At 54.4% G+C, this 27,842-nt stretch overlaps 1 protein-coding gene across 1 annotated transcript; it reads left to right on the top strand.

The window, feature by feature from the left end:
* Positions 1-23,096: 23,096 nt before the first annotated feature.
* On the top strand, positions 23,097-24,651 carry LOC103302513 (interferon alpha-inducible protein 27-like protein 2). The gene is made up of 4 exons (XM_054715435.1): positions 23,097-23,163; positions 23,258-23,287; positions 23,760-23,921; positions 24,432-24,651. The coding sequence occupies exons 1-4, from the start codon at positions 23,157-23,159 to the stop codon at positions 24,632-24,634; spliced, it is 402 nt and encodes a 133-aa protein (XP_054571410.1). The 5' UTR covers positions 23,097-23,156; the 3' UTR covers positions 24,635-24,651.
* Positions 24,652-27,842: the final 3,191 nt, after the last annotated feature.

Raw genomic sequence — 27,842 nt, 5'->3', positions numbered from 1 at the left:
GCTGCTCCCTGGAGCTCCCTTCTCTTCGGCTTGAGTCTGGACAACTAGATGAGGTTCCTAGTGGACCACGTCCATTGGAAACTGCTCAGCACCTGACCCAGGGTTAGCACATAGTAGGGCTCTGTTGGTGTTGACTGAGAAAATGGGAAGAGAAAGAAAGAGGGTAGAAACAGGAAGGATAGAACAGAAAGCACTGAATTACATAGTAGAAGATCTCCTATCCCCAGGGTCCAAGCCACGATGACCTCTCACCTGGATTCACAGAGCCTGGGCTTCAGACTGATCCTGTTAACCCAAAAGTCAGACCTAGTCACCTTGGGCTCTACACCAGGGCTTCTCACCTTGTTTCTTTGTTGGCGAGGAGGAGAGACCTTGCATTGTAGGATGTTTAGCATCAGCCTGGCCTCTACCCACTACTCATCTCACACAGAGCACGTCTTCCCACATCCCCCCTGACTTCCTCGCTCCTCATTTTCTCCCTCGCCCACTCTGCTGTTCCCTCTGCTCGGAATGCTCTTCCATGGGGCTTCCAGGTGACCACTCCATGTGTCCTCCAGGGTGCGAGTCAAATGGCACCTTCTCGGTGAGGCCAGCCCAGGACACCTTGCACGAAATTAAAATCCTACTGAATTAATTTGCTAAACCCTCCTTAACACAATACCACAGCCTGGGTGGCTTAAACCACAGAAACTTATCGTCTCACGGGTTTGGAAGCTGGAAGTCGGAGATCAAGATGCCAGCGGGGCTGGTTTCTCCTGAGGCTTGTGATGGCCGCCTCCTTCCCACTATGTCCTCGCGTGGTTTCTTCTATGTGTGGAGGCATCCCTGTGTCTCCGTGTGTGTCTGGGTTTCCTCTCCTTATGAGGACACCAGTCATACTGGGTTAGCCCCCCCCCCCCAATAGCCTCACTTGAACTCACTTCTTTGATGGCTCTGTCTCTGAATACAGTCACATTCTGAGGTACTGGGGTTAGGACTTTAACAGATGAATTTTTGGGGACACAATTCACTCATACCGCCCACCATCACCACCACCAGCACTTACCAGCCTAACATTCTAAATATTTTTTAAATATATTTTTATTGATTTAGAGAGGAAGGGAGAGGGAGAGGGAGGGAGAGAGAGAAAGAAAGAGAAAAACATAAATGATGAGAGAGAATCATTGATCGGCTGCCTCCTGCACGCTCCCATGCTGGGGACTGAGCCTGAAACCCGGGCCTGTGCCCTGACCGGGAATCGAACCGTGATGTCCTGGTTCGTAAGTGGATGCTCCACCCCTGAGCCACAGGGGCTGGGCTGAATATTTTACTTATTCACCTCATCTACAGTCTTTTTCTCCTCCAATTCCCCACTCAGATGTTGTGTTTCGTGAAGGCAAGGGTTTTGTCCATTTCACTCACCACTATATTCCCAATGACTCAAATAATGCCTGTACATACATGGTAAGTGCTCATTAATTAGTCATTAAAGTCATGAATAGGCATAGCTTCTCCACTAACTAGCTGTAAACTTGGGGAACCACTCAATCTCTTTGGGCCTCAGCTGCTCTGTCAAATGAGAGAACCAGGCTAGGTAACGGGGACCCGGAATCTGTTCTATTGGACTCCAGGTGCTGGCTCGGCCCAGATCCTCTAGGAAGCAATCAGGCAAAGCTTCGGTGCTAACCCTTCCTTTCCAGGTGTGACCAGGGCAGCCAGAGAGCAGGCAGGCGGGCAGGATAGGTAGCCAATCCACACGCACCTGCACCGGCTGCCACGCCATCCCCCTACCCCCGCCCCCCATATCGCCGCAGAGGCACAGCCAGGTGCCCCCTGCACGGGACCGTGCAGACAGCAGACAGGCTGTGCGGAAGCAGGCGGAACTCTCCGTGGGAAGGAGGCCGGGAAGGCTTCTCTGGCCACGGTCAAAGTTGGCCCCTTGGGGAGTTAACCCGCCTGCACTTGGTCTCCGGAGAAGCCAGATCCAGCCCCTGGGGAGGAAGGCTGCAGGGACAGAGAGGAGGGTTAGCAAGATGGCAAGCCCTGGTCCCCAGGGCTGAGCGAGTCAGTGGCTCAGAGGCTGGGAGACAGGTGGGACCCAGGGCATCGGACAGCCTAGGATGTGTCCAGGACTAAGGAGGGGGCGCTGGGGGCGAGGGCAGCCATAGGTGAGGCAGAAGGTGGCCACAGCGTGTGGGACGGGGTCAGGAGAGCAGGGGGGAAGCGATGGGCTCCAGCAGCTGAGGAAGGAGAGGGGCCGGCACCTGGGCCTGCCCTGCGGGGTGGAATTGGTTTTCTGAAGTCCTGACGGCGACTCCATGGCCCACAGCCTGGCCTGGTGAACCTGTTCTGGGGGGCCGGGAGGAGGGCACCCAGCCTCCTGACCTGCATGGGCAGACCCAGGGCCTGTGCTGAGGGGGCGCCGCCTTCCGGGGGGGCCTTGGGCTGGCAGCCAGGGAGCTGCTTCGCCTCCAGCCTCCTCCCTGATGAGGCCTCAGCCCTCTCTGATGTCTCTTGGCAAACTTGCTCCACTCCAGCCGCCCCCTCGGTGCCTCTGGAGGGACAAAGGACGTTCCCTGCCGAGGCCCCTCCTCCAGGGTGGGGGTGCCTTTCTCCTGTGGGGGCTGTGTCGGCTCGTGCCCCCCCTCGAGGGCAGATTCCACCCCAGGGGTGCTGATATGTGCCGCCCGCAGATTGCACATTTGTGTCCTGGGAGGCAGTGGGCGAGGCAAGCAAACGCGTGTGCGCCTGGGGAGGGGGTGTCTGCAGAACCGTGAGGGGCTGCCTGGCTCCTGCCCTGTGCAGAGGCAGCAGGAGGCTGATTACAGGGCTGGTCCCCGAGGCCGCGGGTGTGGGTGCAAGGAGCTGGGCACACACTTGCCTGTCGAGGTGGGGGTGATGGTTACCCTGGTGACCGGGCTGGGAAGTGGGTTGGCCTTGCAGGCAAAAATGCTGGAAAGGAATAGCATAAGCCCTGGTTAAAGCTCCTCGCTCCCTCTCTCCCTTTTCTTCCCGGAGCACAGGTTCCGCGGAGCCTGCCGTCACACATGGGGGGCGCCTCTCAGGGGCTGGCCCTCGTACCCTGTCTGGTGCCCTGTGCACACCCTCTCCACACCGCCTGGTCCTCCCAGCCCTGGGGCCTGGGCACGCACTTCCCCTCTCCGGCCTCACTCCGACCAGACACCCCCAAGGTGCCTTGGTGTTCTGATTCCCCGGCGCCACCCCCAGGTCTCACTCAGCAGGTCTGGAGCGGCACTGGGAATCTGCATCGTAGGAACCCCCCTCCGCACCCCCCTCCGCACCCCCCTCCGCACTCCCCTCCGCACCCCCAGGTCCCTGGCCACTGCGGCTCAGAACCCTGCCGCTCGGCATCGAGAGCACAGGCACGGGCATCGGGCACACCTGGGTTCTCGCCTCAACTCTGCTGTCTCCTTGGGCAGTTTAGCCCATCGAGCCTCGGTTTCCTCCCCTCTGTTACGGGGGGGGGTGGGAGGGGGGCGGGCGGCGCGTGCAGGGGGTGAGGACTGCCAGCCACATGGCGTTGCCGTGAGAATCAACTGAGACAGCGGTAATGCCGGGATGCGATGAGGGTCCAATAAGTGTTACACTTTTAGCTCGTTTTTCTACCTGAATCTGTAGGTCTCTACTGCCTGTCCCTTCCCGGCAGCTCCCTTTCTTCTGCTCCTTCTGCAGCCAAATCCCATTTCCTGGGACACTGTCTCTGCAATGAGCAAGGAGTCATCAGGTTAGACGTCAGCAGAGGAGGGGACAGCGTGCGCACAGCTGGGCCCTCACACCCAGCCCCAACTTCCTTTCATCTGTTGCCATGAGGACTCTTAGCTTACCAACCTCTATGGGGTGGAATGACTTCCTCCAGCATTGAGGCGGGGGTTGGGGGGGACCTCTGGATCCCAGCGCTCATTTTCCCAAGGCGCCAAGAGATGGGAGGGCTCCATGCCCACCCAACCCAACCACCACATTCCATTTCAGGAAAACGGAGGCTTCTCCAGCACGAGGACTTAGCTGAATTTCTAAGCCCCAGCACAGTGCGTGGCATACTGGTTAAGATCTGATTTTCTTGATCCTCTTACTCAACCATGAGCTTAATTTAGGTACGAGGGGAAATGGTCTCTCCTGATGCATTTATTCACCTTGATCTCAACACATTAGTACATAGGAAAGGCCCGGCCGGTGTGGTTCAGTGGTTGAGCATCGACCTCTGAACCAGGAGGTCACTGTTAGATTCCCAGTCAGGGCACATGCCTGGGTTGAGGGTTTGATCCCCAGTGGGAAGTGTGCAGGAGGCAGCTGATCACTGATTCTCTCTCATCATTGATGTTTTCTCTCTCTCTCCCTCTCCCTCTCCCTTCCTCTCTCTGAAATCAATAAAAAGATATCTAAATAATTTTTAAAAATACATAGGAGAGCCTAGGGCACGCAGCTACCGTTCACTCTCACTTCCCCACACCCAAAGTTTTGAAGTTAAGTGTTGCCTCAACAAATTTGTTCATCTAAGCTCTTTTGAACAAGACTGGTTATTAACATATCAGATTCTACAGGCCATGAAAATTAATCCTTCCTTTGAAGGCCTTGCATCCCCCAGCCATGAATTTTTCATGCCCCGCCAACTCCCGTCCTCCTCTCCCTCGAGGACCGCCTCGCTAGCACAGACAGTTGATGGAACTCACATCGGTTCAGGATCACAGCTGACTAACAGATGTCATGAAGAAAAGGAGATTGAAACTCTTGGCTTAGAAGTTTTCAAAAAATTATCTTAGTGATTAATCTATCTGTTCTGTCTGCTGTTAACAGACAATTTGTGAGAGAACAGAAGATACATATGTTGGTCTCTGCCCTGGTTCCTGGCACAGAGCTCCTAAAACCCTGGAAATTTCCTAAGTGATAGGAACCAGGTACATCTCTTGTTTTAATTTTTATCTTTGCACTGCATGGGAGAACATATTTGCCAATGCTACATCTGATAAGGGGTTAATATCCAAAACATATAACATACTCACACAACTCGACAAAAGGAAGACAAACAATTAAAAGTGGGCAGAGGATCTGAATAGACACTTCTCCAAAGAGGATGTACAAATGGCCAAGAGACATATGGAAAGATGCTCAATGTCACTAGTCTTCGGAGAGATGCAAATTAAGACCTCAGTGAGATACCACCTCACACCTGTCAGAATGGCCATCATCGACAAATCAATAAACAGCAAGTGCTGGGAGGATGTGGGGCCAGGGAGTCCTAGTTCCCTGCTGGTGGGAATGTAGACTGGGGCAGCCCCTATGGAAAACAGTATGAGTTTCCTCAAAGAATTAAAAATAGAACTTCCATTTGACCCAGAAATCCCACTTCTGAGGATATAGCCTAAAAACCCCAAAACACCAATTGGAAAGAATATATACATCCCTATGTTCATAGCAGAGTTATTTACAACTAGAGGCCCGGTGCATGAAAATCCATGCACTGGAGGGGGGTCCCTCAGCATGGCCTGCCCCTCTCACAGTCCGGGAGCCCTCAGGGGCGGGAGGTGACCCGGCAATCAGGGGAAGGCGACGCCCCCATTACACCTCTGCTGCTGCCACTGCCGGCAGCGCAAGCCTCGGCCGGCCCTGGTTACCTGAGCCTCGGGTGGCTCTGGACAGCTGGGCAGCTGCCCTCTGAGGCTTGCCTGCACCTCGGGCCCACCCTGGGCAGCTGGGCAGCCAACATCCAAGGCTTTCCTGTGCCTCAGGCCAGCCCTGGGCAGCTGGGGGACTGAGGGCGGGTCCAGCCGCACCACGCGCCTGCCACCTCCTCCCCTCCCGGCGGGGCTGAAAGGACTGGGGGACTCCAGCGGGGCTGAGGGGACTGGGTGCCACCATCTGGTGGCTATGGATGCCACCACCTTTGTGATGGTGTGACAGTCAATTTGCATATTCCCTCTTTATTAGATAGAATAGCTAAGATTTGGAAACAGCCCAAGTGCCCATCAGCAGATGAGTGGATAAAAAAGCTGTGGGACATTTACACTGTGGAATCTATGCAGCTGTAAACAAGAGGGATCTCTTACCCTTGGGGACAGTATGTATGAACCTGGAGAGTATTATGCTAAGTAAAATAAGCCAGTCAGAGAAAGACAAGTATCACATGATCTCATGTATTTGTGGAATATAAGGAACAAAATGAACTGACCAACAAAATAAGACCCAAAGCATGGCGGCATGGAACAGACTGACATACCTCGATGCGGGGCTGGGGGGACGAGAAGAGATAAACCAGAGAACTTATATAGTACTTACATGCATAGACCATGGACACGGGCAATAGGGTAGTGACGACCTGGGAGGGAGGGTGGGGATGGCAGATATCGGTTATACTATCAACAATAAAAACACATATATTTTTAAATACTTGTCTTTGAAGACAAGATCCATATGATTTCACTTCTGTATGCAATCAATGAAACAAGTGAACAAACAAAACAGAAACAAACTCAGAAACAGAGAGCCAGTTGGTGGTTGCCCGAGGTTGGCATTGCTGAGTTTGAAAGGCCCCATCTTTGCCAGTAACTAACTCTTCACTAAAATCTGTGCCACAAAGACACTGTGTCCCATGCATGGGGTTTCTTCACCGTGAAGAATGGCATTCAGCCCGGCCGGGGTGGCTCAGTGGGTGAGCTTCTGTCTATAGTCGCGGTTTGATTCCCAGTTAGGGCACATGCCCGGGTTGTGAGCTTGATCCCAGTGTGGGGTGTGCAGGAGGCAGCCAATCAATGATTCCCTCTCATCATTGATGCTTCTATCTCTCTTTCCCTCTCCCTTCCTCTCTGAAATTAATAATAAAAATATATATTTTTTAAATTAAAACAAAATTTTTTAAAAAATGAATGGCATTCAGCCCTAGTCGGTTTGGCTCAGTGGATAGAGCATCAGCCTGCAGACCGAAAGGTACTGGGTTCGATTCCAGTCAAGGGCATGGACTTCAGTTGCAGGCTCCTCCCCAGCCCGGGCCCTGGTCTGGGCTCGTGCAGGAGGCAACCAATCGATGTGTTTCTCTCACATTGATATTTCTCTCTGTCTTTCCCTCTCTCTAAAAATCAATGGAAAATATCCTGGGGTGAGGATTAAAAACAGAAAAGAAGAGAAAAGAATGGCATTCATTTTCATATCTCCCGGTCTGTCTGGCACTTGGCAGGAAGTGGATGAGCATTTGTTATAAGAGGGACAACACAGAAGAAATGGTTAGCGAGCAGACACAAATGAGAGCATGCACGATGGCTCGCCAGCACGGGGCTCCTCCAGCCCTCACATTGGGGCACAGCCTGGAGGTGCAGGCTGCACAGGGAGGTGCTTCCAGAGGGTGTGGGTTGGACGTGGAGAGGAGGCGGAGCTTGGTCAGTTTATATTTGGAGAATCAGCTCTAAATGGATGCTGTGGCCCCAAAGACTCAGAGCACCTCAGAAGTAAGGCTGTGTGGGAATGGCTGCCATTCGGGATGAAACAAACGAGGCTGGTCTCAAAGGCTTCCGCACAGTCTCCGCGGGACCGGACTGAGCAGGGTCTTAACGCTGCGCCGGGGTGGGGGGTGGGGGTGGGGGGCACATGTGTTGGCAAACAGAGCCCGAGCGGCCCGTTGCCACCTGTTGGCCACGACGCCCCCGAGAAGGCCCATCCCTGACGCAGGCGGGCTCCCTGTTGCAAAGAGGGGGCAGCCCGCGTCTCTCCCCGTCACCACAGCATGATGAGAGCAGTTCTGTGAACCACGAGAGCTTACAGTTCGCTGGTAACGCGCAGGAGTGCGTCAATGATCTCCTGAGCACGGGGGAGGAAAGCACTGTGTTCTGCCTCAGCGTGCGTGGCAAGCACAGACCTGGGCTGCGCGGGGAATTAGAGTCACGCACTCGCTCACGCACTCGCTCAGCACAGACTGACAGAATACTGTGCCGCGGCAGGAAGTGCACGCCATGGAGTCTAGAGCCGGGCTTCATTCCTCCACGTCTTGACCCAGAGGAAGGGCCTGCCGGAACAATGACCATCTGGTGCCGGCTCCAGGGGAGTGACAGCAGACCTCACGGACACCCAGGCCCACTCTGGCTACCGGCCCTAAGAAGGCGCCCGATGCCGGCCCGTGGGGCTCACCTGGCTGGACGGTGTCCCCTGCACCCAGAGGCTGCCGGTCCGATTCCCGATCAGGGCACATGCCCGGGTGCGGGCTCTCTCCCCAGCAGGGGTCTGCAAGAGGAAGCCGATCGGTGTTTGGTGTTTCTCTCTCTCCCTCTCCCTTCCTTTCCCCCTAAGATAAATAAAAACGTATTTAAAAAAGAAAGAGAAGACCCTATCTGAGGTCAAGATTCAAATCAGAAACCCCCTCCCTGTCCCACAGATGACACACGGGCTGCCCCGGGTCTGAGCCCTAGTCCCGCCCCTCACCAACTCTGAGTCATCCTCCTCTCTGCACCCCGATGGCGGGAGGTGACAGAGAAGTGAGGCATTCTGAGGTCGCTGAAGCCACAAAAGAAGGAGGGGTGTCGGATGTAGAAACCAAGGCGGGTCTTCCCAATGGATGAACAACTCCAGGCAGATGGCCCACCTCCGAGCACAGCACACCTGACATGGTGACACCAGCAGATAAGACTCTCCTCTTCAAGTTCGCGGCAGACCCTGAAGCAATTTCCGGAGCACTCCAGCCTTCCAGACTCCTCGGTGGGTGACTCCCCGGTAGCAGAGCCTAGAGAAGACATGGAAACACGCCCCAATACCCACCTACGTCCACAGGGACTGCGGCTCTGACACACATGAACCAGGAGACAAACAAGACCTACTTCACACGGCTTCCAGCCGGTTGCTAAGAAACCACGACTGCCAGGTGTGAGTGTGACCACAATTAGAGTGAACTCAACATCGGAGAGTGGCATGCGGCATTGCGTTTTTGGTCACCTGTACAGTGAGTCTGTTACCGTCCAGAGGCCTAAAGAATATCTGCCCGAGTCAGGAGAAAGGACGGAGAGGTCAGGGAGAACTAAGATCGTGTGCAGGGAGGGAGGAAATACGGTTCTGCACACCACAGCCCAAGGGCCACCCACTGGGTGGCATCCATTCATCGTCCATCCTTACCCCTTTCAAAGATGGTGCTGCGTGCTGGTCAGGCATGGACCGCTCGGGCTGGACGCCACGATCTGCGTAGCAGAGTGAGGGGCAATATTCCCACAACTAACGGTCATTGTCCTCACCCGAAGCCACCCCGCTCCCTGTCCCAGGGAAACAAAGGCTGCACTCCGCTCCCCAGGAGTGAGAGGGTCAAAGGCGATGGGTGTTTCCTCCTACGAGCTCTGCCCACAGCCCAGCCTGTCCCCAATGGCTGGGCATCCATTAGCCTGTAGGTGGCGGCCGTTTCCCAGAATTCCGCAGTCACCCCGAGCACAGAGGTGGGTTTGGTGTTTGTTCTGAGCTCCTGAAGGACATTTCACACATCACTTCTCTTAGGAAAGCCAGTGGCCTCAAGATAACCCAAGGTTATGCATTCACTGCCTCAGCTGGATGTAAACGCCCTTACCGAGTCTCGCTGGATGGTCAAGTCTGGTTGTTGTTAATCCTCACCTGAGGACATTTTTCCATTGCTTTGTTTTCAGAGAGAATAGAAGGGAGGAGGAGGAGAGACAGAGGGAGACATTGATGTGAGAGAGACACATCGATTGGTTGTCTCCCACACGGCCCGATCAGGGCCGGGGACTGAGCCTGCAACTGAGGTACAGCCTTTGACCAGAATTGAACCCTGGACCCTTCGGTCCGAGAGCCGATGCTCTATCCACTGAGCCACACAGGCTAGGGCTGGATGATCAATTTTTTAAAACATTGACCCAAGAGATGACACCCTAGCACTGGGGAGAGCACGGGGGACAGATAAGTTAGACAATGACAGTTCAGCGTGGTGAGCACCGTGATCCGCAAGCACACGGGGTTATGGGCCCTGGTAAGGCAGCGGTTCCTGAACTGGCCAGGGTGTGTGTGTGTGTGTGAGTGTGTGTGTGTGTGTGTGTGTGTGTGAGAGAGAGAGAGAGAGCAGGAGGGGTTCTTGAAGAGGTGGCAACTGTGGCTTCTCCACTTGAGAGCAGACTTGGCCTCAGTCACCTTTGCATCTGCCCCCGGCCTAGCACAGAGCCTCGCACCTGGTGGTTGTGCAACGACCATGGCCCTGGGCTACCACCTCCTCGGGCATCTCAGAGGACCCCTCACTATCTCCGCCATGGCTTTCGCCTTTCTCTAGCTTGCTCACTCCCTATGTTTGTCTAACTTTGACTTGACGATTTTGTAGAACCCAAATCAAAACCATCTTCCCGGTTCTCACCACGTCTTGGAAAAGGAGCGTTTCCACTGGGGTCTGAGCAGAGCCGGGCAGCCTGGGCCCCATCATTGCCCGAGACTCCTCAGACCAAGTCCTCCTGTCAGCACCTGTCGAAGGTTCAGGTCAGTCAAGGGGCAGATGGCAGGGCACGAGGGGCAGGTGCCCACCATCCTCCACTGTCAGCAACAGGGCTGCTCTCCCGGCTTGTGGGTCTGCACCCGCTCACCCTCCCGGCTGTGTGGGTCTGCACCCGCTCACCCTCCCGGCCGTGTGGGTCTGCACCCGCTCACCCTCCCGGCTGTGTGGGTCTGCACCCGCTCACACCCTCCCGGCTGTGTGGGTCTGCACCCGCTCACCCTCCCGGCTGTGTGGGTCTGCACCCGCTCACACCCTCCCGGCCGTGTGGGTCTGCACCTGCTAATAGTTTTTTGTTGTTTTTTTTTTTTGGAGGGGGGCGTGAGGGGGCAGTAGTTTCCAGGAAAGGAACACGAGTATCAATGAAACTCATTACGTCAGAAAGAGGAAAAAACACCGACTTTATGTATGAGCTACACTTTGAATGACAGCCTTTTTGAAAATATACCCAACAAAAGAAAACGTAGACGACGTGCTTAAGAGCCACTTGTTCTGGATACCTCAGTTGTCGAGCTGCGTCACGTGCATGCTCCAGCACCCGGCTGGGGCGGAAGCTGCGTACCTTGGATGTGGATCTTCCTTGATCTCTGCTTTCATGGTGTCACCGTTCTGCTCAAGAGCTTGACCTCAGGCCTAAACCCCAATGACAGCCAGTCCACGGTCTCACCCCTGCACGGCTTACAGCGAAGCTCCACCCAGCTTAGCCTCTACCTGCCCCCCGACGGTGGCCACTGCTGCTGCCCTCAGCCACGCTCCGCCGGCCTCCTGCATCTGGCTATGCTCTCCCACCAGGAATGTCGGTCTCTTTTCTCCATGAAGAGCTGTCCCCCACCTCGCCCTTGACAGTTCAATTCATGTTTTCTTTCCTTCTGGAACCCTCTCTGATCCTCTTCAGCTCCTCCTCAATCTGGATGCCCCACCGTGAGGCACGTAGTCTGCTCCAGTCCTTCACACGCCGTGTTGGGTGTCTGTTGGAGATGTGGAAGGCAATAGAGGACAGCAGGCAGCCTGAGGCTGACTCCTAGGCCCTGCGGGACTTGGAATTGAGCCTCAACTCTGTAACCTATTTCCTGTGTGACCTTGGGCAAGTTACTTAACCTCTCTGGATCTCAGGTTCCTCGTCTATTAAAAAGAAAAAAAATGACAATAATATCTACTTTGGCCCTCACCAGTGTGCTCAGTGGTTAGAGCGTGAGCCCTCACACCGAAGGGTCTCAGGTTTAATTCCAGTCGAGGGCATGTACCTGGGTTGCAGGTTTGATCCCTGGCCCCTGTAGGGGTGCATGCAGGCGACAACTAATTGATGTGTCTCTCTCACATCAATGTTTCTCTCTCACTCTCTTTAAAAAAATCAATGGAAAAAAATAATTCTCAGGTGAGGATTAACAAAATAATAATAAGAACAATAATAGTAATACCTACTTTGCAGGATGGTGGTGATTATTAGAGGTAATGGGAGTAAATGCGCCTGGCAAACAGGGACTTTAATAACGATGGCCACCTTGGTGTTAATGATCGCTCTTCTGGCCTGGCCTTTTTTCTTAAAGGAGTGATTAGAGAGAGCTGGCGGGCTGCTGCACGGGCAGAAGGCCTGACTTCTTCCTGATCCCCATCCTGTCTGCACATGCAAACCCTCCCCCACCTGCTCCCCTTCCTCCCGCCACACACAAAATGCCGTTGTTGGCTCCGGGATAAATTGTGCACTTTTAAATATATGTATTTTTATTGATTTCAGAGAAGAAGGGAGAGGGGAGAGAGAGACAGAAACATCAATGATGAGAGGGAATCATTGATCGGCTACTTCCTGTACGCCCCGCACTGGGGATCGAGTCCACAACCTGGGCCTGTGCCCCGCCCGGGAATTGAACAGTGACCTCCTGGTTCATAGGCCGACGCTCAACCACTGAGCCACACTGGCCGGGCTGGAGGGCTCTTTGAGAAAGCCAAGCAGTGCCGTAAAGCAGGCTCCGGATCGAGGTGGGTGTGGAGATGGGAGGAAGCCATTCTATAAAGACCATCACCTTACGGTAGCAGGAGCGCCTGCGGCTGAGCCGTCAGGAAGGGCTATTTCCTGTGCCTCCCAGAGCCCAGTGCCCCTCAGGGGACAGAGGAGCCTCGCCCAGTGCCCCTCAGGGGACAGAGGGAGCCCCACCCCAGGGCTCTCGCCACACCGCTCCGCTCAGGACAGCAGAGCCCGGGGTGTGCTAGAGAGAGCCCCCAGACCAAGCCACACACAGTCAGCCTGTCCCAGACCTAGCTCCAAGCCAGATCTGATTGCTTTTTAAAAATAAAGACATGGAGCCCTGGCCGGGTTGGCTCAGTGGACAGAGCATCCCGGGTTCGATTCCGGTCAAGGGCATGTACCTTGGTTGCAGGCACATCCCCAGTGGGGAGTGTGCAGGAGGTGGCTGATCGATGTTTCTCTCTCATCGATGTTTCTAGCTCTCTATCCCTCTCCCTTCCTCTCTGTAAAAAATCGATAAAATAATTTTTAAAAAATAAGTAAATAGAAATAAAGACCTGGAACATCTCTTGAGCTTCACTGTTGTGGCAGAGAATGCAGTTGTCACCTCCTATTTTGCAGGAGAGGCAATGGCCATCCAGAATGAAGGCCTGGTTTCCCAGAATCCTTTGCCGTCAGATGTGAGCAGAATGTCCAGGTCCTGGGACAGGATGACGGGAGTTTATTCTCACTCAGCTCCACGCTGGGCAGCCCCGGGGGCCCGTGCTCCCGCAACCCCTGGGACCCCGCCTTCATCTGCAGGGCCCAGGGTTGCGTGGGCTCCCCACCTAGGTCTGCATTCAGGGGGCGACCCGGGCTTCAGCGCTGCCTGTAAATTATAGCGGGGGTTACACAAACCTACACACGTGTTAACTATACACCAAAAGGGATGAAAAGTCCATTTTACTGCATAATTTAAAGAACGAAATGAACGCACACAGACCTGTGTGTGTACATGTACGGGGTGCAGGCACGCACTGTTTGTATCCGTAGTGTTGGGCGCAGACCGGCAGCCCCAGTGTTGCCAGGATCATATAGGGCCTCTTGCTAGATCAGTCAGCTCCACTGCGAAACACACACTTCAGGATGTAGCCAACTTCTTTCTTTCTTTCTTTCTTTCTTTCTTTCTTTCTTTCTTTTTTTTTTGGTTAATCTGTACCCTAGGATATTTTTCCATTGATTTTTTTTTTCTTTTAGAGAGAGAGAGTGAAAGGGAAGTGGCGGGGGGGGGGGGGGGGGGGAGACATCGATGTAAAAGAGACCCATAGATTGGTTGCCCCCTGCACAACCAGGGCCGGGGATCAAGCCTGCAACCAGGTACATGCCCTTGACCAGAATCGAACCCGGGACCCTTCAGTCCACAGATCAACACTCTGTCCACTGAGCCAAACCGGCCAGGGCCCGACTTCCGGTTTTAAAGCAAGACTTTCTTACTGACGTTAACGGTGTGTTGATTTACGTTACGGTGCGAGCTCCTGTGGTAGACGCAGATGGGCCCTTTGAGTAGCCCTGCTCCGGGAAGGGTGGCGACAACACCCGTGTTATGTACGTAAGGGCACTGTCACAGTGGGCGAGGAAGGCAGACATGGCATTGCCCTCCGGTGGCCAGTGCTGGGCACAGGGCCTGGCTGGCGACAGCAGATGCCTAATCGGGTCGGTTGGAGAAGCGAGCAGGGCCTGAGCCGAGAAGACGCTGCACACACAGCTCATTCCCGCATTCACCTGACGGATTTGTTGACGGCAGACAGACAGACAGACAGACAGCGGGCGCTATGCAAGGCCCAGTGAAACGCCCGCTGAAGATGGCCCAAGAAGAGAGCCTGCACGAGGACCAAAAGGGTGGCAACCTGTTGACGTGTGTATCTTTCCTGATCGCAGGAAGGTTTCCTTGTGCACCCCCAGAATGAGCCCTTCTCTCCTGCCGCCCCTGCTGTAAATCCAGAGACCTGTCCTGCGGGCGAAAAGTCAGACAAGACCGGCCCCTGAAAAGGCCAAGAGGTGAAGCAGGGGAGACACCATGGCTCCGCAGAAAGCACCCTGGCCTCGGTGCTGCCCACAGGAAGCAACTGGCCTGGAGCAGGTGTCCCCGTCTGAGGACCTGTTCCCCCAGCCGCCCAGCTGGCCTGGAGCAGGTGTCCCCGTGTAAGGCCTGTTCCCCCAGCCGCCCAGCTGGCCCGGAGCAGGTGTCCCTGTGTAAGACCTGTTTGCCCAGCCGCCCAGCTGGCCTGGAGCAGGTGTCCCCGTCTGAGGACCTGTTTGCCCAGCCGCCCAGCTGGCCTGGAGCAGGTGTCCCCGTCTGAGGACCTGTTCCCCAGCCGCCCAGCTGGCCTGGAGCAGGTGTCCCCGTCTGAGGACCTGTTCCCCCAGCCGCCCAGCTGGCCTGGAGCAGGTGTCCCTGTGTAAGACCTGTTTGCCCAGCCGCCCAGCTGGCCTGGAGCAGGTGTCCCCGTCTGAGGACCTGTTCCCCCAGCCGCCCAGCTGGCCTGGAGCAGGTGACCCTGTGTAAGACCTGTTCCCCCAGCCGCCCAGCTGGCCTGGAGCAGGTGTCCCTGTGTAAGACCTGTTTGCCCAGCCGCCCAGCTGGCCCGGAGCAGGTGTCCCCGTCTGAGGACCTGTACCCCAGTCACCAAGCGGATGAGCAGGGCTCTCTCTCATACTTCCTCGCCTTCCCCACCCCTCCCGGACTTTCTCAGATCCCTTGGGCTCACATTGTCACTCATTGATTAGACCCTTCCCATCCTCTTTTCCTGCCCTGGATCTGCAGCTCTGAGTATTTTGGTTCTTTGCCAAAGGCCAGCAAGCTTTGCCCGCAGAGAAAAGCACGCATCCCTGCTGACAGCAACTCCAGAAGCTAAAGGCCTGGCCTCCACCTCCCCGCCCTGCTTGAGTTCTCTGGGTGCCCCTGGCACAGCCCACAGTCCCCGGCCTCTCTGCCATCGCAGACCTCCTGGCAGATGGCGGCAGCCTCTGCTATTTCAATGTATTATTTATGTGGCCCATTTCCACCGCCAAGGCCAGCCCACAAGGCACGCTGGGTCCTGCGCCAGGAAACCACGCGCCCCCCCCCCCCCACCCCCCCGCAGTGTGTGCGCTCCGCCTCCGGCCGCACCTACCTCGCCCAGCCTTTCGCTTTACTGGGGCACCTCACTAGGCCAGGAACAATGGGACCTCGGATAATAGGACAGTCACCGCAGTGCCACGGCGGCTCTCCAGGCAGGGCGTGGGGGACACAGACACAGGATGGTTCGCGGCAGCTGCCGAGTTGTACCCGGCAGGCTGGAGCCCGGGGCTTCATGCAGTTAGGTCTTAGAGCGAGCAACGCGTCATGCCATCTCTCTGGACTGCAGCCTCCCCACCTGCAAAATATAAATGCACTAGCTCCGCCCTGCCAGCCTCGCGGGTTGTGGCAAGAATCAAGAGGAGCAGTGCGGCCTGGCCGGCGTGGCCCCCTGCACCCCCCCGCATGGGCACCGTGACCTTCTGTTCAGTGGGGCGTGCAGGAGGCCGCCAGTCAGTGATTCTCTCTCATCGTTGATGTTTCTCTCCCTCCCTCCCTCTCCCTTCCTCTCTGAAATCAATTTTTAAAAAATAATTTTTTTAAGAGTACTAGCTGGCCCTAGCCAGTTTGGCTCAGTGGATAGAGCGTCGGCCTGCAGACTGAAGGATCCTGGGTTCGATTCCGGACAGGCTCCCGGCCCTGGGTGAGGGCACGCGGGAGGCCACCAATCGATGCGTCTCTCTCACATCAGTGTTTCTCTCTGTCTCTCCCTCTCCCTTCCCTCGCTCTAAAAATCAGTGGAGAAGTATCCTCAGGTGCGGGTTACAAATAAAAAAGAGGAATGGTGCGTGTAGAAGCTCACCGTAGGCCACGCCGCTCCGGCTGCTCCGAGTGCGGTCAGCATCACCCGGGAGCTTGTTCCACACGCAGGCCCCAGGCCCCTCCAGACCCGCTCCTCAGGACGCTTTGTTTCCCTGAGTGGGTTTTTACTGAGACCCCAGGCGATGTGCAGGAAGCACTGTGACATGCAAACACACGTGTGCTTTGGCGGGAGGAATGCGCAGTTCAGTTCGAATTCGGCACGTGGAGCTTTCAGTTCGAATTTCCCTTCCTTCGCGGCCTTGGGAAAGTGCCGGAGCCTCGGCGCCTCTGCTGGAAAACACTGTCACACAGGGCTGCGGGATGGCCCGGGCCGGTTGCTCAGTGGTTAGAGCACGGCCACTGCACATGGAAAGAAAAGGCCGGGGCCCCAAGCGTCCCCGTTTCCCCGCGCTGGAGGGTCTGCAGGCTGCCCCCTAGCCACCAAGCACCCCATGTCCGGCACCTGGGGGCCCAGGACTGAGGTCAGCAAGTGAATGGTGGGGGAGGGAGGAACCATGAGCAGCCGATTTTTTACTAAGCAAACTTTTTTTAAAAAAATATATTTTTATTGATCTCAGAAAGGAAGGGAGAGGGAGAGAGAGATAGAAGCATCCATGATGATGGAGAATCATGGATCAGCTGCTTCCTACAGGCCCCATACTGGGGATCGAGCCCCAAACCTGGGCATGGGCCCTGACCTGGAATCGAACCGTGACCTCCTGGTTCATAGGTCGACGCTCAGAAGCAAACGGGATACAGCTCGGAGCTGCGCACACTTGGCCTGTGTTTCCAACGTCCCCGCAATGCTGGGACGTGGACTGCGTCGGGCCCGGCAGGGCTCGGCCCAGTCATTGCCCGGCACAGGGAGTGTCGAGGGCCGCGTTTCACGGGCTTAAAAACACCCGCTTTCGGGGCTGTGGTGAGCGGGCAGCGGGGCGGCACCGCCCTGGGCACGGGCCCTCCGGAGAAGCCTCGCTGCGCCCGGGGGCCTGTGCGTGGCCGCCGCCCTGGCAGCCGCGTTCTCCTGGCTCTGCTAATCCATGTTTCCGGCCCACACGGAGCCTCGGCCCCGGTCCGGTCCGCAGAGTCCCGACTCCTGGCGGCTGCAGCTTTGGTGGTGGTGGTGGTTTGTTTTCAGGAAAAGCTCAGCTATTTTTTTCAAGGACCCACTAGTGTGGCCCTCCGAGCTTTCTGCCCTCCCAACAGAGCCTTTCAGGAAATCGAGTTAAGGAAATTCTCACAGACAGTAGTTTTATATTTTTTAATATATTTTTTATTGATTTCAGAGAGGAAGGGAGAGGGAGCGGGAGAGATAGAAATATCAATGATGCGAGAGAACCATCGATTGGCTGCCATCCTGCACACCGCACACCGGGGAGCCCGCAACTCACAACTCAGGGAATAGGCCCCGACCAGGACTCGAACTGTGACCTCCTGGTTCCTAGGTCGATGCTCCACCGCTGAGCCACGCCGGCCGGACTCACAGACAGTAGCTGTAGATGCCCCTGAGGGCACCCTCCAAACCTAGGCAATGGCAGGTCAGCATGTGGGTCAACTGGACAGGTACCTCTGAGCACCGCCGGGGGGGACGGGGGGGAGATTGAAGGACCACCCCAGTTCTTCACCCCCTCTGTATTCACACCCTTGCCACGGCCTCATGTTGGGCAGAGAAATTCCCACTCCTTGATTTGGAGCTTGACCACGCCGCTTGCTTTGGCCCGGGAAATGGAATGCCAAGTTCCAAGCCCAGACCTTCAGCACTTCCCCGGGCAGCTGCTGCGCCACCGTTCTGCCACGAGAGGGCGCGCACAAGCAGGAATGGAGCTCTCCCGAAATCCCGCCCTCAATTCCTCCAGGCCCAACGGGGTAGCAGCAGGGGTTCTAACGGTGGGACCCAGGGTCTCCCGCTCTTGGCCTGCTGCCCAGAGCTGAATTAATTTATTTACTACTTTAATTTAGTTTATTTTTTCAGGTTTCCCATTTCTTCTCGGGTCAGTCTGTTAATATCTCAACGAATGTCCATTTTCTTTATACTGTCATATAGAGGCATAGAGTTGTTTATAATTCTTTCCTTGGTCTCTTTTAAATGTGATCAAGTACTCTTATTCTTGATGATGGTAGTTTTTGTTTTCTCTCACCTTTTTATTTCATCAAGGAAAAGTCTAGCCAGGGTTTTAACGTGTTATTCAAACAAAAGTTGAGATTGTTCATTTTTTTCTATTGTGTTGGTTTTCTGTTTCGTTGATTTCTGCCCTTATCTTTATTTCTTTTCTCCCACGTACTTTGGATTTAATTTGCTCTTCTTAATTTGGACACATACTTTATTTTAAATCTTTCTTTTCTTCTAATACAGACATTTAAAGCTACACAAAAAATATTTCTATGTGCTGATTTGGTCACAGCCTACACATTTTGGTGTTTTATTCATGCAAAATATTTTCTAATTTCACTTGTGATCTTTTTTACATATACATCTTTTAAAATGTTTAATTATTTTTTTAACTGTAAGAGAACATTTATTGGGTAAATTACAGAAGTAGAAAAAGTAACTCCTAGAAGCCATGGGCTGAGGAAACAAGTTCTAGAGGCCAAGGGAGGGCCCCTGGAGCTTGGGAGTGAGGAAGCTGATGGGATGTTGCCTGGGGCCAGAGGGAGGCAGAAGGGGGAGGAGGAGTGGGAAGGGAAGGGAAGGGAAGGGAAGGGAAGGGAAGGGAAGGGAAGTAGAAGACACAGGCATGCTCCCAGGAGGGAAAGCGCCTAAATCTACATCTTTTTAAAAATATGTTTTTCTTAATTTCAAATAGAGGAAAGGAGAGGAAGAGAGAGAGAGAAACATGGATGGGAGATAAACATCTATCGGCTGCCTCCGAACACTCCCCTACTAGGGACCCAACCCTGTGACCTACTGGTGCATGGGATGATGCTCGACCCACTGAGCCACACTGGCTGGGCTCACTTGTGATTTTTAATTTGTCCCATGGATTATTGAGAAGTATGATACTCGATTCTCACCTATCTGAGGATTTCTATATATTTTGTTGTTATTGATTACTCATTGAAAAGCTCTGTGGCCAGGTAATGTACTCTGTATATGTGTGAACTTCTGAAATTTAGGAGACTTATTTTGTGACCCAGTATGTGGTCTATCTCGGTGAGTGATCTATATGCTTTAGCCAATATTTTAGCCAATATTTTTTCAACTATCATTTTTCACCTATTATTTCTCTCCTCACAAATTACATGTGTGTTTTCACCTATTATTTCTCTCCTCACCAATTTACATGTGTGTTGGGCCACTCAGTCCTATTGCACAAGTTACTGAAGCGCTGTTCATTTTTACCATTTTTTCCTTTTCTCTGATTTAGTTGGATTATCTTTTTTATCTTTCTTCAAATTCAATTCTCTTATTGTGTCCAGTATGCTGTTAATCCCATTCCATGAATTTATAATGTCATATATTGTATTTTTCAGAGCCATGATTTAGCTCTTTTTCAGGGGATCCAACTCTCTCCTTGAATTTCCAATCTTTTCAATTTCTTACATATTCTAGATTCTTATGTATATTTATCAAAATAATTTTAGCCCTAGCTGGTTTTGATCAGTGGGTAGATTGTCGGCCTGTGGACTGAAGGGTCCTGGGTTCGATTCTGCTCAAGGGCAGGCTCCTCCCCAGCCCAGGGCCTTCACGGCTCATGCAGGAGGCAACCAATAGATGTGTTTCTCTCACATTGATGTTTCTCTCTGTCTTTCCCTCTCTCTTCCACTCTCTCTAACAGTCAATGGAAAATATCCCCAGGTGAGGATTACAAAATAAACATTATTAATAATAATAATTTTAAAGTATATTTCTGATAAATCCAACATATGGGTCATCTGTGGAACTGTGTCTATTAACTGATTTTTTTTTTCTTGATTACAGGTTATACTTTCCTGTCTCGTTGTATGTCTTGTAAATTTTTTTAATGCTAGATATTTCATCTGGGAAGGGTTCATCTCTGGAGTTTAGTTATTTTACATTTCTTTACCCATGGCTCTTTGATGACTTTTAAGCAGGGGTTGGCCAATGATAGCCCATAGTTCAAATCCAGCTCACAACCTGTTTGTGTACAGATCATGAAATGAGAATGGCTTTTGCATTCTTAAAGGACCATGAAGAAAAAGGGGGCGGGGAGAGGGGAAGAAAACAAAACAAAAACAAAGACCATGTGTGACAAAGTATTTACTCTCTGGTCCATAACGTAATATTTGTCAACACTGGATTTAAAGAAAAAATTTTTGTTTATCTGTTGATTTCTTGTTTTTCAGCAGTAACATCCTTCCACATCTTAGCCAGAAGCAGCACTCACATTTAATTTCTATTTCCTGATTCGTGGAGACTGCGCATCTTTTCATATATGTACTAGAGGCCTGGTGCATGAAATTCATGCACTCGGGGGGCGAGGGGGGGGGTCCCTCAGCCCAGCCTGCACCCTCTCGCAGGAGCCCTTGGGGGATGTCTGACTGATGGCTTAGGCCTGCTGTGCTCTAAGCCATCAGTCAGACATCCTTAGCGTTGCCATGGAAACAGGAGTGGCTCCCGCCACCACCACTGTGCTCGCCAGCCATTAGCCCGGCTTCTAGCTGAGTGGCGCTCCCCCTGTGAGAGCGCACTGACCACCAGGGGGCAGCTCCTGTGTTGAGTGTCTGCCCCCTGATGGTCAGTGTGCGTTACAGCAACTGGTCATTCTGCTATTCAATTGATTTGCATATTAGCCTTTTATTATATAGGATTGGTTATTTGAATAACCTCACTGTTGTTGTTTTTTTGTTTCTTAAGTCTCTTGAATGTTTTTTCTACTAGACAGTTTGACTTTTTAATGATTTGTAGGAGTAATTTATATATTCTGGATATCAGTCCTCTGTTAGTTACATTTGTAACAAATGTTTTCTTCCATTGTGTTGGCTTGACCTTTCATTCTTCCCATAGTGACTTTATTGAATAGAGTTTCTTAATGTTAATGTATTCAAATTCATAACCTTTTCCTGTATGGTTCAGTGCTTTCCTTGTGTTTGGTTTAAGCGTATGGTCTTCATTTACAAATTCCAGGAGACCAGAGCCGAATCCAGTTGGCACTGCTCAGGGGAGAGACTAAGAAGGTGGATGGGCTCCACCAGTGTAGCTCAGTGGGTGAGCGTCTACCTATGAACCAGGAAGTCACGGGTTCGATTCCCCATCAGGGCACCTGCCCAGGCTGCAGGCTCAATACCCTGTAAAGGGTGTGCAAGAGGCAGCTGATCAATGATTCTCTCTCATCGTTGATGTTTCTATCTCTCTCTTCCTCTCCCTTCCTCTCTGAAATTAGTAAAATTATTATTTTTTTTAAAGAAGAAGGTGGGTGGTATACATTGGGTTTTAGGCTAGCCTCGAAAGTAGCTTTTATAAACAGTAAGTCTATTTGTGGTTTGGGTCCTTTTTAAAATTAACATTGAATTTATTTAAATAAAAATTAAAAGCTAATATCCTTAAGTTTTTATTAAGTTGTAATTAAAACCTTCATCTTCTATCTATAAATCTAAGAGGATCTTTACAACCTAGTTAATTAAATCCCCTAAGTAGTTTAGGTTGAATATATATTAACATAACCAATTTTCTTTTTAAGCATATATCTATAATTCCATTTTTAAACACTGCATTTGTTTCTAGCAAACAAAGCCTTCCTATGAATGTGGTGAATACTATAAACGTAATAAAATAAACATATACAATTTTAAATGTTCGTCTTTATAACCACCATTAAATCTTTCCCTGAAGTACTGTACTCCATTAAAAATGGAATCATAACTAATCTGTCACATATACCAAATTTGTGTGCACTAATATTCAATATACACAAATAATTCTTAAAATATTCCAAAAAAATAATATCATTGGCTTTGTATTTTATTTTTTTCTTTAAATACTGTAATTATAAACATGCCTCGGTTTTTAGTTACCTTCTAAGGTGGTAGTTTTTAACTGGGATGGTACTGCCCTCTAGGGGACATTTGTGGAATTTGATGGCATGTTTTTAGTGGTCATAGTGATGGAGGGATGCTCTAGTATTAGGCACAGAGGGGTCAGGATGCCTGCCGCCCTGACAGTCCTCACAGCCAGAAGTTGTCCGGTATGGATGTCAGAGGTCCCTTCATGTGAACAAAAAATTCATACTTCCCCGCGCCTAGAGCTTCACCACGTTCTACACAGAGGTATTTTGCCTGGTTTTGATAGAGATTGAATTTCCAGGAACTGCAATTATCTTGCAAATCAGGGAGACATGTACTTTGATGTGTCCTGAACGTTACCAAGATCTGCTGACAATTTCAGAAAATGGTGCTCTGAGTAGCGATGCCCCTCGTGGCACGGGAGTCAGTCTGTGTGAGGGTCACACTCAGGGCGCGCAGATACAGTTCACGGGGAGGGGTTATGGATGCATTCCTCAACCCCTCGTTCCAATGATCAAATATAAAAACGTCATAACTGTCAATTACATATTGTATTCTCTTAAATCTAAACTCAAATGAAGCAACTGATTTGTTATACCTTCTGCTTTATTATATCTAGTGCTTGAGCATTTAAATATTGAAATAAATAACTTATTTCTCTTTTATATTACAGTTTTGGCAGTATATTGTGTGTAACTAGATGATGTTATGTATGAATTCCCTTTCAGGATGGAGAGATTAGCAGAGCCAGGGAGCGGGCGGGGAGCGGGCGGGGAGCGGGCGGGGAGCGGGCGGGGTGCGGTGCTGCCGCGGGCCACGGGGGGCGCCCTCGGGTCGCCCGGGAAGCCAGGCCCACGGAGCAGCCCTTCCAGCGCTGAGCCGGCACCATGATCAGTGAGTCTCGCTTTCCCGCGGGGGTTGGGGGGCTGGCCTCCCCGACGCCCACCGCCCCCTCCAACAGCTAACTGACCCCCCCTTGTGTCCCCAGAGAAAGCGGCTGCTGCTGCGGTGGGAGGAGGTGAGTTACTGGGTCCCCTCCATCGCCAGCCCTCCGCGGCCCCCATCCTGCGGGGAGGGGGGGCCCTTACCCACCCGCCTGCGGGCTGCGAGCGGGCCCCCCGCCTCCACCCCAGCTGCCTGCGGGAGCCTTAGGGGCGGAGGGCCCCCCTCCCGCGGGCCGTCACCTGGGCCCCCGCTAGCTGCTCCTCTAGTGCTTCCTGCTGATGAGCATGCGGAAAGGGGGTGCAATGGCTGCTTTCACCCCCGCCTTTGCACACACACACCCCCGAGCCCAGCGGGGGCTGCTGACGCCCTCAGGGTCACACAGCAAGTCGGAGACCCGGCGGCGCCCCGCCTGCCCCGCACCCCGCCTGGTCCTTGACCTCGGGCCCCTCCGAGCTGCCGTCTCCCAGGCGCGCAGGGCAGGCGGGTCCGGAGCCGCCCAGGGGGTGCGCGCCCCGGCGCCCCGTCCCACCGGCCTCTCCCCGCAGCCGTGGCCCTGGGCGCCGCGCCCCTGGTGCTGGGCGCCGCGGGCTTCACCGGCGCCGGCATCGCCGCCTCCTCCCTGGCCGCCAAGATGATGTCGGCGGCGGCCATCGCCCACGGGGGCGGGGTCCCCGCCGGCAGCCTGGTGGCTGTCCTGCAGTCCGTGGGTAGGTGTCCTGGGGTGCAGGGCGGGCGGGAGGGTCTGGGTCCGGGCGGGAGGGCCTGTCCCGCCCCAGCTCCCTGGTCCTTCGTCTCTCCCTGTCTGTCCTCTGTGGCTCCTGAGTGAGGTGGGGGGCGGGGTGGGGAAGGGTGGTGGTGGAAGAGGAGGTTCAGGGAGGGAGAGAAAGGAAGGAGCCCGGGGTGAGTGAAGTCTGGGCAATGGGTCCAGCTCTACCCACAGCTGACACCTGGGTGGCCCCGGGTGGGTCCCCTCACTCTTGGGGCCTCAGGGGCCGCCTGTGTAAAGTGAGGGGGGACCAGTAGGGGCGGGAGCCTGTGGCCAGCTCTCCTCTGCCCCCACTTCCCAGGAGTTCCCCATCTCCTCTCTCCGCCGCCCCAGCATCCTCTACCCAGAGCAGAGCCTGCGGGTGTCAGGACCTACAGGAGGGACCCAGGTGGGGTCTCTGGGCCTGGGACCTCCGGAGGGTCCCCCACGCTCACCCTCTCTTCTCCCCCAGGGGCAGCTGGACTCTCCACGTCGTCCAACGTCCTCCTGGCCTCTGCTGGGGCCGTTCTGGGTGCCTTGCTGGGAGGTTCCAAAAAGGCGGCCCTTCCCTCTCCCCCAGCTGGCCCCGGGGCTGAAGGGGACCAGCCAGGAGAAAACGCACCCCAGGTGAACCCTCCGAAACCCCCCCTCAGCTCCGAGAAGCCTCAGAAATAAAGGTCACGTGCACATGCGCCTCCCTGTCCTCGTTCCTGCAGGCCTGGTTGGGATGTTGTGAATTAGAGGCTCCTGGTCCCCCCATTCTCCGACCTGCCTTGTCATTGTCATGCGGGGGGGGGGGGGGGGTCAGGCCGATCAGGCACAGAATCGGTTGGCAGGAGGCTTGGCTGGTCCTAGTCTTACAAGGATGGGCTGTATGACCCAGGGCCACTCCCAGGCCTTCTGTGGGCCTCTGCCCTCACTCAGGGGTGGGGTTGACCCAGGTTCCTGCTGGGAGGCCGGGGGGAAGGGGCGCCAGGAGGCATGTGGCGCCACGGACCCCAGAGCCCTTGGCCCTTCCTCCTCAGTGGGCACTAACAGCCAGCGCTGACCGCCGCCCGCCTGCCCCGCTGCCGCGGGATGCGGGGGGGGGGGGGGGGGGGGGCGGGAGGGAGGCTGGCAAGCAGCCGGCCAGACAGTGCACGATGCCAGGTGCTGCAGGCTCGGGCGCTGCAGGGGGAGGAGACGGAACCCAATGTCACTGGGAAATCCAACAGGAACTGACAGTCACCAGCTCCTACCCTGGCGACAAGGGCTTTGGGGTGTCCCTGAGTCTCCACCCACACCCAGGACGAGGTCTTTTCCTGCCAGTGAGGTGACATTCTCTGGAGTTGTTTATTTGTTTGTTTTTTAAAAGGATTGAGTTGTAAACTAACTTAAAAATAGGAGTTCTGCCCTCGCTGGTGTGGCTCAGTGGATAGAGTGTCGGCCTGCGGACTGAAGGGTCCTGGGTTCGATTCCGGTCAAGAGCACATGCCCAGGTTGCGGTCTTGATCCCCAGGGTGGGGTGTGCAGGAGGCAGCCAATCAAATGATTCTCTCGCATAACTGATGTTTCTCTCTCTCTCTCTCCCTTCCTCTCTAAAATCAATAAAAACATATTTTTAAAAATGCACTTACATAAATAATAAATGAAATAGGAGCGCTAGGACTTCTGCTTGCCCCCCTTGAGGAGGCCCCGGCAGTGTGCTGCGTTGTGTAGACCGCGCCACGGCCGGGTCCACCAGGAGGCCGCTCAGAGCGTGGCGAGCTGGGGAGCGGCCACGCCCAGCGCCCAGAGAAAGCCCGAGGACCCACACAGCCTAGCTCTCCTGGCCCTGAGGGGTGAGTGCAGGCGGCAGCCGGCCCAGCGCCCCCAGGACCAACCCATTCATTCTGGGCCCTTGTTTGGCTGCCTGTTTTCCCCGGTCTCAGCCTCCCTCCCCCGTCTGTGCTCCCTGGAGTCACCTGCATAAAACATTTGCACTCAAATCCCTGTTTTGGGGTCTCAGCCCCACTCAGGAGCCCACAGGGCCGAGCCCGAGACAGCCACAGCGCCCCATCAGATGGTTCCTGGAATCCGGTTCAGGCTGGTCCTGTCTCCTTCCCTCAGGATGAGGCGTGGGCAGGGGGCTTTACAGCCTGTCTCATTAGGACCCAGCTGGTGGGCACCCCCAGACAGGCCCAGGTCTGTCAGAATCCCGGCAGAGAACACGGCTCTGCCCCCGGGCCAGGCTACCCTGGACCATGACACGCGCTGAAGGCCTGGGAGGAAATCACTCCAACCAGCAGGCCATCCCTAAGTCTGCGATGTGTCAGGGAAAGCGTTGCACAATTTCAACTGGAAAAATGTTCCTTCTCACTGACCTTTCCTCCTGCCGCTGAAGATGCTCAGGAGAGTCGGGCGAGGGCTGGCCCGGAGACGGCTGACACCGATGAGCCACTCCACCCTCCCTGCGCCTCCCCTGCCTCCTCACTCCTTTGAAGGTGCCTGACTCACGAGGAAAACAGTTTCGTCTCCTGAGCACGGGGAGCAGCTGGGAGGGAGCCGGGGCGCCTGCAGCCGCTTAAGGCCCCACAGCGGGAAGAACCCTCACGGCGGCCACTCAGCCTCTGGGAAGGTGGCCATCTTCAGTAGCAGCGGGAGTTGGGGACTTTGGGCCATTTCTCTCTTTCCTTTTTAATTGATTTTTAGAGAGAGAGGAAGGGACCATCACTGACTGGCTGCCTCCTGTGCGCCCCACGCTGGGGATCGAGCCTGCAAGCCAGGCACCTGCCCTGACCCACACAACCTGCGACTCTCGGTTCCTGCGCCGATGCTCAAACCCTGCGCCACGCCAGCCGGGCTGGGTCGTTTCTTACAGGGTCATTTCTTTTAACAACATCCATCCAACGGGCAGGCGGCATCCCCTTCTTGGAGCGGTGTGTGGCTTTTCTGTGGTGAGCACGGACCGTGTCCTGACGGCAGCGAGTATCTTCTGGATGCTGCTTTGATCCTCTGTGTCCGTGCTTTGGGAGCTGCCCTGTGGGCATTCAGGCTGCCCCAGAAGTTGCCGGGGGGCCCAGGGGGACAGGGGGCAGGGCTCCTAGGAAACATGCCCTCCTCCCTGCCCCGGTCCAGGGGCTATGAAAGCATTGCACCTCCATCCACATCCCTTCTGGGCCACTACACTCCCCTCGCCTCAGGACCCCTCTGTACCCAGTTTTCCACCGTCACAGACCAGCACTGTAGCTCTCACCTCGGGTCCCTCCCCGAGGGGGGAGTGCCCAGAGCGGGGGTGCAGGAGAGAGAAGGCCAGAGACGTGAGGGGCTGAGACTTCGTGAATGTCTGATGACAGGCTGTGCCACCGGTGTCTCTTGCCGACTGAGAATCCCGGCAGAGGTTCTGCAGGGTAGCCTGTGGGGGAGGCGGTGGGGAGGGAGGCGGTGGGGAGGGGGGCGCAGGTTCTGACCCTGTGACCTCCCTGAGCCTTTCCATGGGCACACCCCCACCAAGGTGTGGGAATGTGAGCAGTTCTTTCCTTGGGCTGGTAAGGTTCCCCAGAAGACTTCCTCCCTCTGATCTGAAAGTCACAGCCCGGCCCGCAGCGTCCTGGGGGCCAATGGATGGAGATCACTGAGGGTCTCTTTCCCTGGATGGACACTCATTTTTAGTACAAAGCTCCTGGCACCCCCTGGCACAGAGACCCACCTTGCCAAGGATAAAGCTCCGGTCTGCTAAGGCGGTGCTTGGGGAACTGCCAGCTTCCTGCGGGGACTTCCAACAGCCCTCTCGCTGCCAACCCACCTTGATGGTCATTCAAGAAAGGAGAGAAAGAAAAAGAAGCAAGCAGTGAATTAATCCACACCCCAAGGGGGGGCGGGGGTGGGGCTGGCCAGTGTGCTCAGTGGCTAGAGCTTTGGCTTG

The sequence above is a fragment of the Eptesicus fuscus genome, chromosome 5, assembly GCF_027574615.1.
Source record: "Eptesicus fuscus isolate TK198812 chromosome 5, DD_ASM_mEF_20220401, whole genome shotgun sequence".
NCBI lineage: Eukaryota > Metazoa > Chordata > Mammalia > Chiroptera > Vespertilionidae > Eptesicus > Eptesicus fuscus.
The sequence above is the reverse complement of the archived record's forward strand: the minus strand, read 5'-3'. Positions and strand labels throughout refer to the sequence as shown.

Bases quoted from the DNA above. Each gene is read 5' to 3' on its own strand.
- LOC103302513 (XM_054715435.1), top strand. The intron at 23,288-23,759 runs GTGAGTTACTGG...CTCTCCCCGCAG, and splicing joins TGCTGCTGCGGTGGGAGGAG to CCGTGGCCCTGGGCGCCGCG. The intron at 23,922-24,431 runs GTAGGTGTCCTG...CTTCTCCCCCAG, and splicing joins GGCTGTCCTGCAGTCCGTGG to GGGCAGCTGGACTCTCCACG.